At 40.7% G+C, this 14345-nt stretch overlaps 1 protein-coding gene across 2 annotated transcripts; it reads right to left on the reverse strand.

The window, feature by feature from the left end:
* Window positions 1-2489: 2489 nt before the first annotated feature.
* On the reverse strand, window positions 2490-12210 carry DSEL (dermatan sulfate epimerase like). Of its 2 annotated transcripts, none has more exons than XM_037730980.1 (2): window positions 11585-12210; window positions 2490-10733 (listed from the first exon to the last, which is right to left on the reverse strand). In XM_037730980.1, exon 2 carries the CDS (start codon window positions 9875-9877, stop codon window positions 6209-6211), a length of 3669 nt encoding a protein of 1222 aa, XP_037586908.1. In that variant the 5' UTR covers window positions 9878-10733; window positions 11585-12210; the 3' UTR covers window positions 2490-6208. The 2 variants fall into 2 exon arrangements, with proteins under 2 accessions (XP_037586908.1, XP_017362854.1); XM_017507365.2 differs by lacking the exon at window positions 11585-12210 and adding an exon at window positions 11299-11497.
* Window positions 12211-14345: the final 2135 nt, after the last annotated feature.

The raw sequence follows: 14345 nt of genomic DNA on the forward strand, positions 1-14345 counted from the left end.
GTAATTTTTCAGTATAGTACAAGGGTTCGGAGCATTATTTGCATCATGCAATGGATAAAGTAAAAATAGTTTATTGAGGGGTGTCAGATTTTAATGCAAGATTTGATGAGTTTATAGTTCTCATTCAGCAAATGAGAAAAGTGACAGTAGTAGGAGCCAAATTGACTTCCAAAAAGAGAAACAATGAGCATTAAGGATGTTGCATGACCATGAATATTTCCCTCTTTAAACCATAAAGAATAATGTATGTATCCCACAGTCAGAAATAGAGAAAAACACAACATATGAGAGACCACTGCTTACCTAGGACACTAGATAACCTGAGACATTAGGTGAAATTCAGTATCAGTGTTAATGCACTTGATAATAAGACCTCGGAGCTAATAGATACTGCCTGGGGGATTTGCATTTATTTCTAATTCCAAAGATCACATAAAATATAAACTTGTTGACGTATATAACATTTTTAATGGTAGTCTAGGACACGTGAAAGCCTGAGACATTGAAAGAAGAATTACATTCATCTCAAGAGTCAGCAATACAGAAATCATTTAAATAGTATAAAATAGAAAAAGCAACTGTCATGTACTATGAAACAGTATCGACTTAGATGATTACAATTTATCTTTCTGTTCTTTCATCTACCCTAATATTTCAGTCTTTTAAAGAGTTTATACAATAATTAACACCACTGTCATGGGAATGATTCTCCTTGAGTACTTTATTTTCTGTGTTCAGGTTTAGGGTCTCTCCTTTATTCCCATTTCACTCCTTCCCTCCCTCCTTCGATTCCTTTCTTCTGTCATTATTTACAAGACAGGGTAAAGAACAACAGATTGTTGCTTTTCCCTAAAACAAACTCTATTTGAATATATTTGATCAACTGTTAGTCACAGAATTCACAACATTCTCGCTTCTACTTGGTGTAGGCTCTTTTTTGCTGGGAAATGTGTGAAAAGTGGAAAAAGAATGTTCAAACTGTCAGCTCCATGGAGGTAGGGCCCATGTGTGCTTTGTTCATGACTGCATTCCCAGTATTGAGAGCTGTGCCTGGCACTGTGGATCTGGAGGTACTTACGGGGAGAGTAGGAAGAGTAGGAAAAGAAAAGCCTGATGGAGCCTGAATCAAACACATCAAGTTGTACTTTGTACCGCCATTACTAGCAGTGGTCCACACACAGGGCAGTGAGACCACACTCAGGCATTTTTTTTCTCTCTTCAGGTCATTCCTGATATTCAAATACAGACCAAACTTGGAGTGGTTGAGTGAGTGGAAACTCCAAGAGTGAGTTACAGTAGTTTTATTGTTTGCATTTATGGATAATCTCTTTTAGAAGAGCTATTCATTGATGAGACATGCTGTGAGAAATACAGACTCAAAACCCAGTGATCTCTACTCAAATTTACCTATCATAATCCCCCCTATCTCAATATTTTTTTTTCCTCTAACCATGCTGTTTCAGAAATAAATAAGCCATGTCTACTATAGAACAGGTACCACTTCCTGGTGCTTTTCCTTGAATGGTAATCACCATCTTGCATGCCCCTCCTCTCACTCCTCCTCTTCCTGATGAACTCCTAATAGTTTCAAAGTCTCTAGAGAGACTGTCAATTTTTCACAGAGCAGATTCATAGTCAACTGACTTTTATGTTATTCCTTTATGCTAATCAGTATCTGGACAGTAGACCCACCAAAAATATGGTAAATAGGCAAATTAACAATGAATTATAAATTCATTTAAATTCCTTCAAAAAACTATAGAATTGAAAGAAAATGTGCCTAAATCTTGGCCATACCATTTATCAGCTGATTTACTTCGGACAAATCACTTGACGTGATTTTCAAACATGTAGGTAAAATAACTACTAGAGTTGTTGTGAGTATTGTAATGATACATAAAATCCTTATGATTCAATGTGCAGCACATATTAAGTGATTAATTCATGACAGATCCTCACCCAATGTAAAGCAATTATTGACAATTCAGTCAACATTTAAGCAGGCAGTAAATAGACCACATATTAACTGTCTCAATATCTTAGAATGTTAGGGAGCCTTGCCTCTGGAAGTAGTGTTATACTGCTTTCTATTAAAAAAAAAAAAAAGTATCTTCAATATGCTAACCTTACATCACTTTCGTGCAGTTTCTTCTTTTAGTGATACCATGCCTGAATGAAGATCTTACCAGTGGCAGTAGGGGCAGATGCAGAATACAGGTGCTTGGTACAGGTACATCCTCGCCATTAAGAAAGTTGCAGTCAGGACCTGGAATTAAGTTAGGGGAACAGACGCACGAGAATCGGAGGTTGGGGGAGGTGGAGAAGGACCAAGCTCAGTTGCTAAAATTGTGGCTTTGGGTAACAGTATTCAACTTGTCCTCCATTTTCCAACTGCTGGTTCCTGGGCTCCATACAAAATCCTAACAGCATTACCCAAAGACCTAAGGAAAAGGGGTATGATAAAATTATCCCAATAATAGTCAAGTTGCTTTTAGCTTTTTATTTTTGTATTAACAGGAGTCTTATTATACATAGGTCTGATAAACTTACGATTTTCAGTCATAAACTTTATGATCTTCAGTCTGTTTCCGGTGCTGCATGAACTGGATAGCGTATGATGCGAAAACGACAACAAACAAAAACTACTAATTGCTTGGAAGACCTAGCTGAATCTGTCTTTGAAAACAGAATCAATTAAACATGTATGTGTTATTTAGACTAAATACAAGACAAGCCCATATAAATGGTAGCTCAAACATCTCAAGTGTTTCAGAGAATGCCAGAATCTACTGTTTAAAAAGTGTCTATTATCCTGTATGCAAAAATCCAAAGTCATTTGGATCTTTAAAAATTATACAGATAATTTTTCTTCCAAAATGAAGTGAAATAATGACCAATCAGATATATTTGACAATTTGGTCAACATTTAAATTAGCAGATAATAGCCCAGAAATTAACTGTCTTGTTCTTAGTATGTTAGGTGCCCTTATCTTTGGAAGTGGTGTTATACCGCCTTCTGCTTACACTTTTTCCTAAATTAATAAATGAAAACTTTTCTATTTCTGATCAGAGCTAATCAAGCCAAATAAAGCAATTCAAAAATTATCATTAATATTTACTCACTTATAATTGTGATATACTTTGCATATCAAGAATGTCTAGGATATTTGGTGATGTACAGAAATCACTGCTGAACAATGATGCCAACCAAAAGTAAGTTCGGAGGTTCTTCTTTGAGTACATTTGCAGAGGGCAATGTACCAAGATCTGGGAACTCTGATAGAAGGAAGGATTGTCCCATTCTTGTCAGGTATTTATTAATTATTAAATGTCTAATATTTTGGTGTCTATACCTAATATGTACATATTCTCATGTGTCTGCTTATTAAAATTTGAATTTTAAATTAAATTCTACAAATTAATGTAGATTTAGCTTCTTTCTCCTGAGCAGATTTTCCTATTTCCTATTCTCTCTGAATTTTCATTACAGTAAATAAACTCTGAATATGGCCTTTTTATTTCATCCTGAATAAATCTATGTTGTATGAAACTTTAAAAAGCCAATTATCATTATTTTGTTACTTTACTTTTGTCAGCAAAATTAATAAGTCCTTTCAAAATTTTAGAACCTCAATCCTATTATTTTAATAAAAAGCATTTATCTCAATTAGGTCTATCTTTGGGGAATTTAATGTAGAAAAATATGGATTTTACATTAAAGAAGTTTTATGTTTCTTTCAGAAGTGTCAGATAGTGATAATCCCTCTTTTAATTATTTTAAAGATAAGAACAAAAATAAGAGTAGAAGCTATTTAAAATTCTCCTAGATCACCCTACGTGCAGGACCTGGGAATGTGCTGGGACAGTCAGTACCCTTAGGGATTCAGTTTCTAAGGCAGGGGTCTCAGGCAGGATCACATACATGTATATCCAATGGATGTGTCAACCCCTAACCCATACATAACATTTCTTATAGGAGAATCTGTGAGTAGATGCTTTCTCCAACAAACTTGCTATTTTAGAATTAGCTAAATAGTGAGATGCATGTCCAAAATTTTCCCTTGGGATGGGAGTAGGTAAGAGAGAAACAGGCAAATACAACTCTGCATTGCCATGTGGGGGTGAAACCTGGGATACATTGTAAAGATCATTTTGGTAAGCCTGTACCTATCTTTTGCAGTCAATAACATGTCCCCATATTCATTCTCAATGTAACTCACTCTCTTTTTCATTTTCTGTAATTCTTCTTCCCCTATTACTCCACACACTCCATCTGGCCTTCTCCTGGCCATGAGTACATTTCTGTATTGTCTGTACAACGTTAAAATAAAGGCAGTAATAGTTTCTGCTTTCTTGTTTGCTACCTGCACATAGTTGTAATTCCTACCTTGATCAGACCTAATACTACTGACAGTCCAGGCTTTTTATATGTGATCCAATTCAAGGTCACATATCCTGGGAATTGAATGTAAACACTGAGACTCTGACCAATAATGGAAATAGTGTTATCGTCCATGTACCATGCAATATGCATGTACATATCATCAAAATAGCATTTTATATACTTGCCAGTAATTTTGAGATAGACAGAATAATCTTTCTTGCGAATAATAGTGTAGATTCAGGTCTTCAGTTCCCTCTCAACCTACATTCACATGATTTTCATTCATTTTGACATTATAGAAGGAAGATCATGAGAGATATGGGAAGAAAGATGTGGGAGAGGTGGAGCAGTCTCCATTCACATTATAATGGAAGAAAAATGACAGTCAAGTTAGGTTTAGCTGGAATGTAACATATCCACAGCTTTATCACTCTGGAGGCACATTTTGACATAATAACAAACTACTGAGAAAGAACCACTTTTATCTAGGTCAGAATGACAGACTCTCAAGTGTTAGAGAGCTTGGGGGAACTACGGTTTGAAACACCAGGAAGACTGAAATCTGTACAGAGATTTTCATCAAGTCTCGACACTGCCTAATGTTTTCATCCAATACATAGTAATTACTCCACTGGCTTATAATGGCATAGCATTTTGATTTCAGAGCCTACCAAAATAAAATAAACCACATTTTGTGATGACTACATTTATAATAAGATGCAGATGGTAAAGGAAACAGATGCCTCTGACATCATCTCCCATTTGCTTTCAACTTTTGCAGACACTGGCAGTCTGTAAACTCATTCAAAGAGATGCAAGATAAGTCAGGCAGTTTTCCAATTCTGTTTCCAGTCTAAAAAGACACTGCAGTGGCATTACTTTGAGTCACAGAGTGTTAATTCCACCAAAATAAGTTTGATTTTAAGTCTGTGTCAGTATTTAACGCAAAACTAATTATCTGGGGGAAAATGCCCCACAAATATTGGGAGTTTAGCAATTAGTAACCACTGATTGTTTTTCTTGACAGCGACAGAAAGGATAGGGTGGGAGTGATGTGACGGCGAACAGCTGTAGCTTCAGGGAGGAAAAAAAGTGAAAGGACAGTTTCACAGAAAACCACGTGTAAAATAATCTACCAGCCCTTGGCACCCAGATTGTTCAAAGACTTATTCCTTATTATTTTTAAGTAAAAAACTTTAAGGAGGCTTTTCAAGTCAGTTTCTGATCTCAAAAAAACATATTCATTCTGTATTTCCATCTGTATTTCCCAGAAGAAATCCTATAGTTCTGACAGGAGCTTTCACCATTTCCTCAGTGATATCACTGAACCTTATACACAGTAAAGAAATTCTTCTTTTCTTTTTCTTTGTGCAAGATAAGTGTGTCAGAAGATCTTTTCAAAAGGATAAGGAACTTTTGTAGTCCATCTTGAAAGCAAGAGATGCGTGGGGAAAGCAGCAATTGCAAGGCCTTTAGCAGTGTTTGAGGTCCCTAGATAGATTAGCACAGTTACAGATGAAGGAGAGTTAGACAAAAACCTTTAAAATTTTCCCATCTCCCCTGACCTCCATGATATAACTTCATCTACCACTCTGTAGCAGAAATTTTAGTAGATGAAATATTCAGAAACAAAGGGAGGTGATAACATAAAAATAAATTCTGCTAGTCCAAATATGGTGCCAATTTTTAAAACAATCTCTCTGTGCAAATAACACTGAACACACACACACACACACACATTACAAGAATAAACAAACTCTTCTAATTCATATCTGCAAAGTGGGTTGGGAAGTATTAGTGCAAATTTCTGCTGACCTGCAGCATTTAGTCCATAAACTTTGGATATCCTAGGCGATCCATCAGTGTCCAGCAGATGTTTTCAATTAGTTTAATTTCCTCTCTAGGCAAGTTCTGTTTCCAAACATGAGTATTAGTTGGTGATATTTCCCCTTCATAGGGAAGGTAAAAAAGGTTTGTGGAGGTGGCGAACAATATTTGGTTTAAACTAGCAGGAGACAAAGGAATTCCAAGAAAGGCAAAAATCCTTTCAGTAGTTTTCTGAGGAAAATGCACAATATCTTCAAACTTGACCAGCTGGTAGCTAGTAGGCAGCAAATCTGTATTTATTCTCAAGGCTGCTGCTGTATTTGCTAGCCACAAGTGAGACAACAGGGACACTGCATTTGATTTGGATTTTGATAATTCTTTCCTCAATGGTTCATACTCGAAAGCATAGGCAGAATTTAAGTTACATTTGCCTTTACCTCCCTCTATTTTAAACAATTTTGCTAAATGCTCTGGTACATTCTTCAAAGAATAAAGACTTGGTTTACTATTGTACAGCATTGAATAAATCCATGCCCGAGGGTCTCTTACTATGTATAATGCCCTCATCGAAGCTCCTAAAACTTCCTGAAAAAAATGAAGCTTTAACGTCCAGCTCCCACTGCTTAAACTGAGCACAGGACGTGCACTTGGGTAGTAAACCAGGTGTCTCCTCAAAGCCCTAATATATTCAGCATCTCTATCAAAGGCGCCTTTCATTTGACTTCTTTGTTCTGGCAAAGACTCTCTCCTTTTTAATTTTCTTTTTTTGTCCTTATTCATTGTAAAATATTGGGCCAGTTTACCCCTACTAGGTTCACGCAAATGGATGTTTTGCAAATGTAATTTTGTATCCTGGACTAAAGACTGTAACCAACCTCGGAGTAAACGAAAATGCCCACTACGGATATCTGACACCTTCCATTCACAGGCGTCTACAAATGAGTCAATTTCAAACTCAGTTTCAGGAATATCAATGTAGGCCGTAGGAACCCTGATGTAGAGAAAATCACTACTGTTGAAAAAAAGTTGTTTGAGAATTTCAGCTCCTGAACCAGGAAGTGAGGTAATGACAACATCAGGAAGATCGATGTGGTGCCCTTCAGAAGACAAAGACTTCTTGCTTTCCTCAGCCTCTGTCCTTGTCCATTTTGCACAAATGGGCTGAGTGCAAGTGCTCCACACATCCAGAAGCTCAATAAACCACAATGCAATAACAAGTATTAGTATCCATCGCATTAATTTTCTAAAAGAAAGGTAAAAACGCCATTGGAAAGTTAAAATCACCAAGCTAATGCACAAAATTAATCCAACTGCTATATTAAATTTATATCCAAAGGGTAAAATAACCCTATCATGTCTTACAGGCTTTACTATTGCTTGAGCGCCCAAACCAAATCGGGTGATTTGGCCTTGATCAGCAACACTGGCAAAGCCACCAAATCCCAGATAACTGAATCTTGTCTTCAGGTTATGGTAATCAGTTACGATAGAAACAACATGTTCGGTATTATTGACATTGAGAGAAATCTGAAGTCCAGAATTGGAATTATCAATAAATCTGCAGCTGGAAACATTGATATATGGCCCATAAAAGACATATGCAATTCTTGTGATTGTAGATTCCATCTGAAAGGTAACATTAACAAATTGAGTCCACCGTTTCTTAAATTCAGCAGCTTGCTCTGCTTCCTGTATACTAGCCATGGGACTATTGCCATGATGATCAAACCAAAACATTTTGTAGTGTGCATCCCACACATCCATCATGGCACCATTATACTTATTCATAAACCTATATGGGATATATTTAAAATCAATATCCAAATTATGAAAGAAGGCACTGACAGAATTTATTGGGGAATCTTCTTGCCTCTCAATATGATCAACAACTAGCAGAGTCTGAGAATTTAAGAGAAGCAAAGCACGATATACACTTTTCAGTCTCATTGCTGAAGAATAAGCAGACACTGCTTCCCCACTCACAAATATCATTTCCCCATGTTGAGAGGCAGTGATGATTTCCCCAGCTGCATCACCAACTTCCTCACCAGTCCACTTAAGCCACTGTGCACATTCTCCCAGTTGACCTTCCCACGGCTTATTACACTGGCTTGAGGGTGATGGAGCGAACACCAATACATTGTTAAGGTGGCTCAACTTGGGTCCATAGAGAGCTTCAGAAACAAATACTTGTCCATTAGGGGCAAAAGTAAATGAGTTCTGATCTGGATGCTCATGTCCTGGGTTAAAGCTTCTCCACCCATCAATCCATGAATATGGCTGAAAATGAACTATGTCATACACAGCCCGTCCCCCCAGCTTCCCAGATTTAAAAGACACAAAGGTATTAGTTTGTGTGTTTGGCATCCCAGCCCCATAAGTAACCACACCCCAATTAGGGAATGTGTGTATTTTTGCAGTACCATATTCAGCAGGTGGCTGTGGTATGAGCTGGGGATCATACCAGATGTATTCAGTGTGAAGAGTACTCCACCTCTGGGCAGTCGAAGGAACCATCGGTCCATCTTTAGGTCGGTGCTTTCTAATTTGCTGAGCTAACCAATTTCCGGCTCCATTCTTTAAGATGAACTTATCCAAGAAAACTAGCTGGCTCTCTGGACCATAAAACCAATTATAATTGGAATCTGCTATACCCACAGTTCTTTGGAAGCCAGGTAAAAGTGTGGCATAATAGAACCAAAAGTGCATCTTTAACCAGTTATTATCCAAGTTGTTGATATTAAAATGGCGCTGGGCCAGAAAAACATACTGTGTGATGGATTTAGCTGTGTAGCTTCCATAGGCCACACCTTCATCCAAAGAACCGTCAACAATATGATTCAGTAGAAACATCGTCTTTTCCATTACATCCACTACAACCTGTTTCCATATATTTGCTTTAGATCCTTTATCTACTCCAGTCACCAAGGCCCCTGTGAGTAATGCTATCATATTAGTGGCTTGGTGGTTATGGAGAAGCTGTTTGCCCCATGAGCGGACCTTGGAATACTCATACATTTCCTCAGTAATAACCCATATTTTTTCCAGGTATTTTTGTCTTCGATAATTATCTAGTAAGTTATATAAAAAATCAAAGGCAGTGGCAAAACCTGTTAAGGAATGGCCAATTGGAACCTCATCTCCTGGTGCATTCTCTACTAGCCAGTCTTTGTAGCCAACCATCCTGTCCATATATTCCAAGACAAATTCAAAGGCAACTTTGTCTTCTGGGCATAACAAACAGTACAATGCTAAAGGAGGCAGATTGTTACCATAAATTTCGTTCCACTTGGCAGCAAAATCAGCATGTTTTGGTGGAGGTAGGTAGTATGTGGGGTTGGACAGCATAACTGTCACTGCACTTCTGATAGCTCTAAAAAGATGCAAATGGCTTGTGCGAGACTTTTGTCTCATTGCTTGGATTTCTCCAGCATCAAAATATAAACTTGGATGAAGCATACTTTTCTTCAGCTTTTGGTTGGGTCTGAAATCTTGCACTCTCTGTGTTTTAAACTGATCTATATCATCTGTGAAAACTGCCCATTCAGAGTAATTGCTCACAGATTCCTCAAAAGTAGGGAAAGCAAACATCAATAACACTAAGAATAGTAAATGTCCTGTAAACATTACCGCCATGATCCATGGGGGTGCTCCTTCCTTAGGCATACATGTCAGATACGATGCTCAATGTGTTTCCCATCTGGTTAGTATAAAATATACAGTAAAGGCCTTGAAAAAAACAAAGACTGTAAATCTGATATGCTGTGAAATTCAGCTGACATTCAGTTCATTCTAAGCAAGTGCAGTTGCCAAAAAGAGAAAATTTACATTGTGTATCTCTGTCCCTGGCACAGTTTTGCTTCCAGTAAAACTTCAAAGAATGTTAAAATCTCAAAATTTTCCATAATACACAGGGAAGTGGTAGAGTTAAAAAAGCACTATGAATTAAGCATTTATTTCCTTTACTTAAATCTATTTAACACAAAGAGTTGGGACGCACATTGTTAAAAAAAGAGAAAACGCACTCCAAAATTCAAATTAATAGTCATTTCTACCACAGAAAACCTTCACTGGTGATAAAATCACCACGCATGTATGATCCATTTGTGTATGTTTGCCCAAAGATGATGATGAATTACTGACATTCCTGGAGTGAGTGGACTCAGTTGTCATTTCTCTCAACTTTTTATACTTCTTGCCTTGTGGATTTTTTCTTCCATTTATGAGAGAAAAACATCCTCAACAAGTGGTCAAAGTCTTACTTGGTTTAAAAAAATTCAAAATTCCTGCCTTCATTTCAAATGTTTTTCAGGCTTACCTACTCATCAGCCTATTACGACAAAGAGAAATCATTTTCACATCTTCTTTTACCAGCGTCATCTGTACAACTGTAAAAATGGAATCCCTTCAGCCACCTAGGTACTTCTCGTCCAATCATGAAGCAACTGCCAACTGGGAAAGAAAATTCCCCTTTCAGCAACAGGGAGGTCTCTCTTCTGTTCCTTTCTCATGACACTCTTTTCTGGGGATGGGGGACAAAACAAAAATTATCTGAGGCTCCAGGTATGCTGAGAGTGAACATAAACTGATGACTTAAACATTCTGCAATCACTTGATACAAATTTTAGAATCACAGTAAAATCTCATATTATCTGCAACCTAAGCTAGTGCAAGTGATTTTTTTTCTTACCCATTTAAATGCACTTGTTTGGAACCGAATGACCGTCAGCAGACGACAGTCAGCTAACAACACAAAATACACAAGATCGAACTCTCCTGACAATTTCTAGAGTTTAACGCCACTAAAGTGGCTTTAGTCACTTAAAAATGTTTTTATTCAAATGCAGTTTAAACAAAGATGAGCCCTGCTATCTTTGTTATATCTTGTTCCCAAGGACCGAGGGACAAAAAAGTAAAAGTTGAAAAGACCTTTTTTAAAAATTCTGGGAAGGTTTCGCTTTCATGGGATCAGAATGCATCTTCCTAAAGAGAATTAATCGGACCAGTCGTTTTTTTTCTCGGCGGGAGAACCCAAATCGTGACCCGGCGCCAGGCCGAGGGGCGGCAGCTCCGCGCCCGGCGCTCACCTGTGGCCGCGTCCCCGTCCTCAGCGGAGCCGCCAGAGGGAGCTCGTACCCCGGTGTCGGGAGCCGCCTCTCCGCGCCCGTCCGCGGCTGGAAGAGCCTAAGCAAGTTTCAGTCTTGGACAAGTCTCCCCTCTGTAGGAAACATTCCGGCGAGGAGTTTCCTGATCCGCCCCGCCTGTTGCATTTTTTCATTGGCGTCCTCCGACCCTGCCGCCCCCAAGCTCCGCTCCCCGCCCTGACGCTGAGGTAGGAGGGTGAGAGACCCCTGAGCTGCCAAGTCCGCTTACCTCAGGCGGATCCCCACGGGGGCTCGGCGCCGCACGGGGGCTCGGCGCCGCACTGGGCCCCGAGGGAGGCGGAGGTGGAGAGTTCCAGAAAACTGCTCTGCACCGAGAGTCACGGGGCTCCGGGCGCCCCCAGAGCTCTGGCAGGCGGCGGCCCCGGCTCGGTCTCCTCAGCCGCGCTCGGTCTCCTCAGCCCCGCTCGGTCCCCGCGTCCCCCACCGCCCGGACACGCCCGCCCACAGGAAACCTCGGGCGCTCGCGGGGGCAACCCCTGACTCCAGGGCAGAGACACGCGGGCGGGAGGCGGTCTCAGTGGCGCCTCGTCCAGCGCTGCGCCCGCGTCCCCAGGAGGTGTTGTCGCCGCGGCAGCCGCTCTGCTGTGCCAGCTCCAGCAGCGCGGCCCGGGTAGGGTGAGAGGCGGCTTTCCGGGCAGGCAGGCGGGGGCGGGGCGGAGATAAGGCGGGGCGGGACTGGAGGCGGGGTCTCAGGGAGGGCGAGAGACAGCGACACTGGCGGGCGGGCGAGGGGCGGGACAGAGACCGCACGGGCTGGGGTCGGAGGCGGGGCCTCGGGAAGGCCCAGAGGAGGCGTGGGCCGGCGGGCGGCGGTGGGCGGGGCCGACAGCAGGTGGGGCGGAGCCGAGGCGGGGCAAGCGCCCTGGGTTTCTAGCAGAGGAAGCTCTGGGTTTTTGCGTTCTGGGCTGCGGCGAAGGCCGCGCGTTCCCGGAGGAGTTGAGCTGAAGGAGGGGACAGTTTGGGAGTGCGAGTGTCTAAAGACACTGCCGTGCTGGCGTTAAAAGCTTTTGGCTGTGGAAAGAGGACAACTGTATAATAGAGCCATACTGGGGGCTGATGGGAGGAGCTGTAGTGGGAAGGGATACGCACTGGGAAGAGAGAAATCATCCTTTGGAAAAGAGCAAGGGCTGGGAGGGAGGGGATGAGCGCTCCCTTGGAACTGAGAGGCAGCTTGGCTGAGCTTGCTGTCCTTTGGAAGAGTAAAACCAAAATATCCAGATTAATACAGAAGAATAACTTCTGTAGCCCAGATGCTAGCAAAGATCAGGGGAAAACAGAAAAGAATAATCAACTTTACTGATGGAAAACAATTTCTCAGGCAGTATAAATAGGGGAAGGATGGGACAAACAAGTAGAAGGAACCTCTTATTTAAAAATGGGACCTGGTATTCTGTAAAGACCTACATGCAGACAGGAGAAGGCAGTGTGCCCGGTTACTATGACATGTGAGTGCAGTGCCAGGGCGTGGAAATCCTAGAGCAGGCTGGGAATACTGTTGTACTTCACATATGGAACTTCTCACAGATAGATGAGGTGGCACTTTGGCGTAAACTAACCCAAGGTCTGACCTCAGATGTCACAAATAATAACTTAGTAGCAATAGGAATACAGGGAAATATAAACTTCACAAATGAACAATTCCTTTCCCAGTTGGAGATTAGTAACACATTCAGTCTCTTCATTTCCCATACTATTTTGATAAATTTTTAAATTTATTTTTATTTATTATTATTATTTGAAATGGAGTATGGCTGTGTCTCCCAGGATGGAGTGCAGTGGCGCAATCTCGGCTCACTGCAACCTCTGCCTCCCGGGTTCAAGCAATTCTCCTGCCACAACCTCCTGAAGAGCTGAGATTACAGGCGTGCACCACCACACCCAGCTAATTTTTGTATCTTTAGTAGAGATGGGTTTCCACCATGTTGGCCAGCCTGGTCTCGAATTCCTAACCTCGTGATCCTCCTGCCTTGGCGGCCCAAAGTGCTGGGATTACAGGCATGAGCCACTGCGCCCGGCTAAGCCACCTCTCCTGACTGGTAATATTTAATAAGATATATTTTTAACATTTTAAAAATAAATGTCTTGCTTTGATCATTTACTGGTGAAAATCAAACATTAGACTACTGCTAGCAGAATAATTTCAAATCATTTAACGCTGAGGTGAAATGTGGCCTCTAAATCTTCATCACTCTTCTATTTTGTCACTGTAGTAACTGTAGCCCAGTCCAAATGGCCACACTTGCTTTTGCTTCTGAGCTTCTGTAACCATGCATATTCAATTTCTTCCCTCACAGTGTCCTTTACCCAACCACCCCACTTACCAGTGAAATTTTTTCTATTGAATTTATCTGGTCATCCTAGTCTCAACTCAGATACTTAAATTCTTCTGTAAATAACTTGTGAGTTTCTCTAGTCAGAATCTATTATTCCAAAACTGTATCATTTGTACCTATATTCAGCCCTTTAGGTTGCTTATTTCCTGCTTTCTATTTCAAATGGTTGACTCCTGTACCCTGTTCAAAACTCCTTCAAGTCATGAGTAAGCACTGAAGTCCCCTTTGTAAGTACTATACCTGCTTTTGAAATGAATTGAACCTTTAACAATTGAGCTGATAGAGTGAGCACCTGGTCTCCTCCACTGAGGTTCATTCCAAAACAAGGATTCTCTTCTAACACAACTTCCTGTAAAATCTGGGTTGTCCCGCTACATGGCCCCTGATAGAGGAAGAGGTTCCATCGCCTCCAACCTCATTTATGAGAGAGTGCAGTTGGCGAAAAGTGGAGCCTGACTTAAGAGACTCCTATCTATTTGCAGAGAGGAGCCTAGAATTTAGGGTTAGTAGATGTACAGCTAGTAGATGTACAGAATATTTCTCAGAACAAAGTGTGTGTGCAGAGTTATTTATTTCTATGGATCCAAAGTGTCTCATGATGCCAGGGTAAGGTTAGTCAGAATTAATGGACAAATA

This window comes from Cebus imitator, unplaced genomic scaffold, assembly GCF_001604975.1.
Source record: "Cebus imitator isolate Cc_AM_T3 unplaced genomic scaffold, Cebus_imitator-1.0 Scaffold374, whole genome shotgun sequence".
Lineage (NCBI taxonomy): Eukaryota > Metazoa > Chordata > Mammalia > Primates > Cebidae > Cebus > Cebus imitator.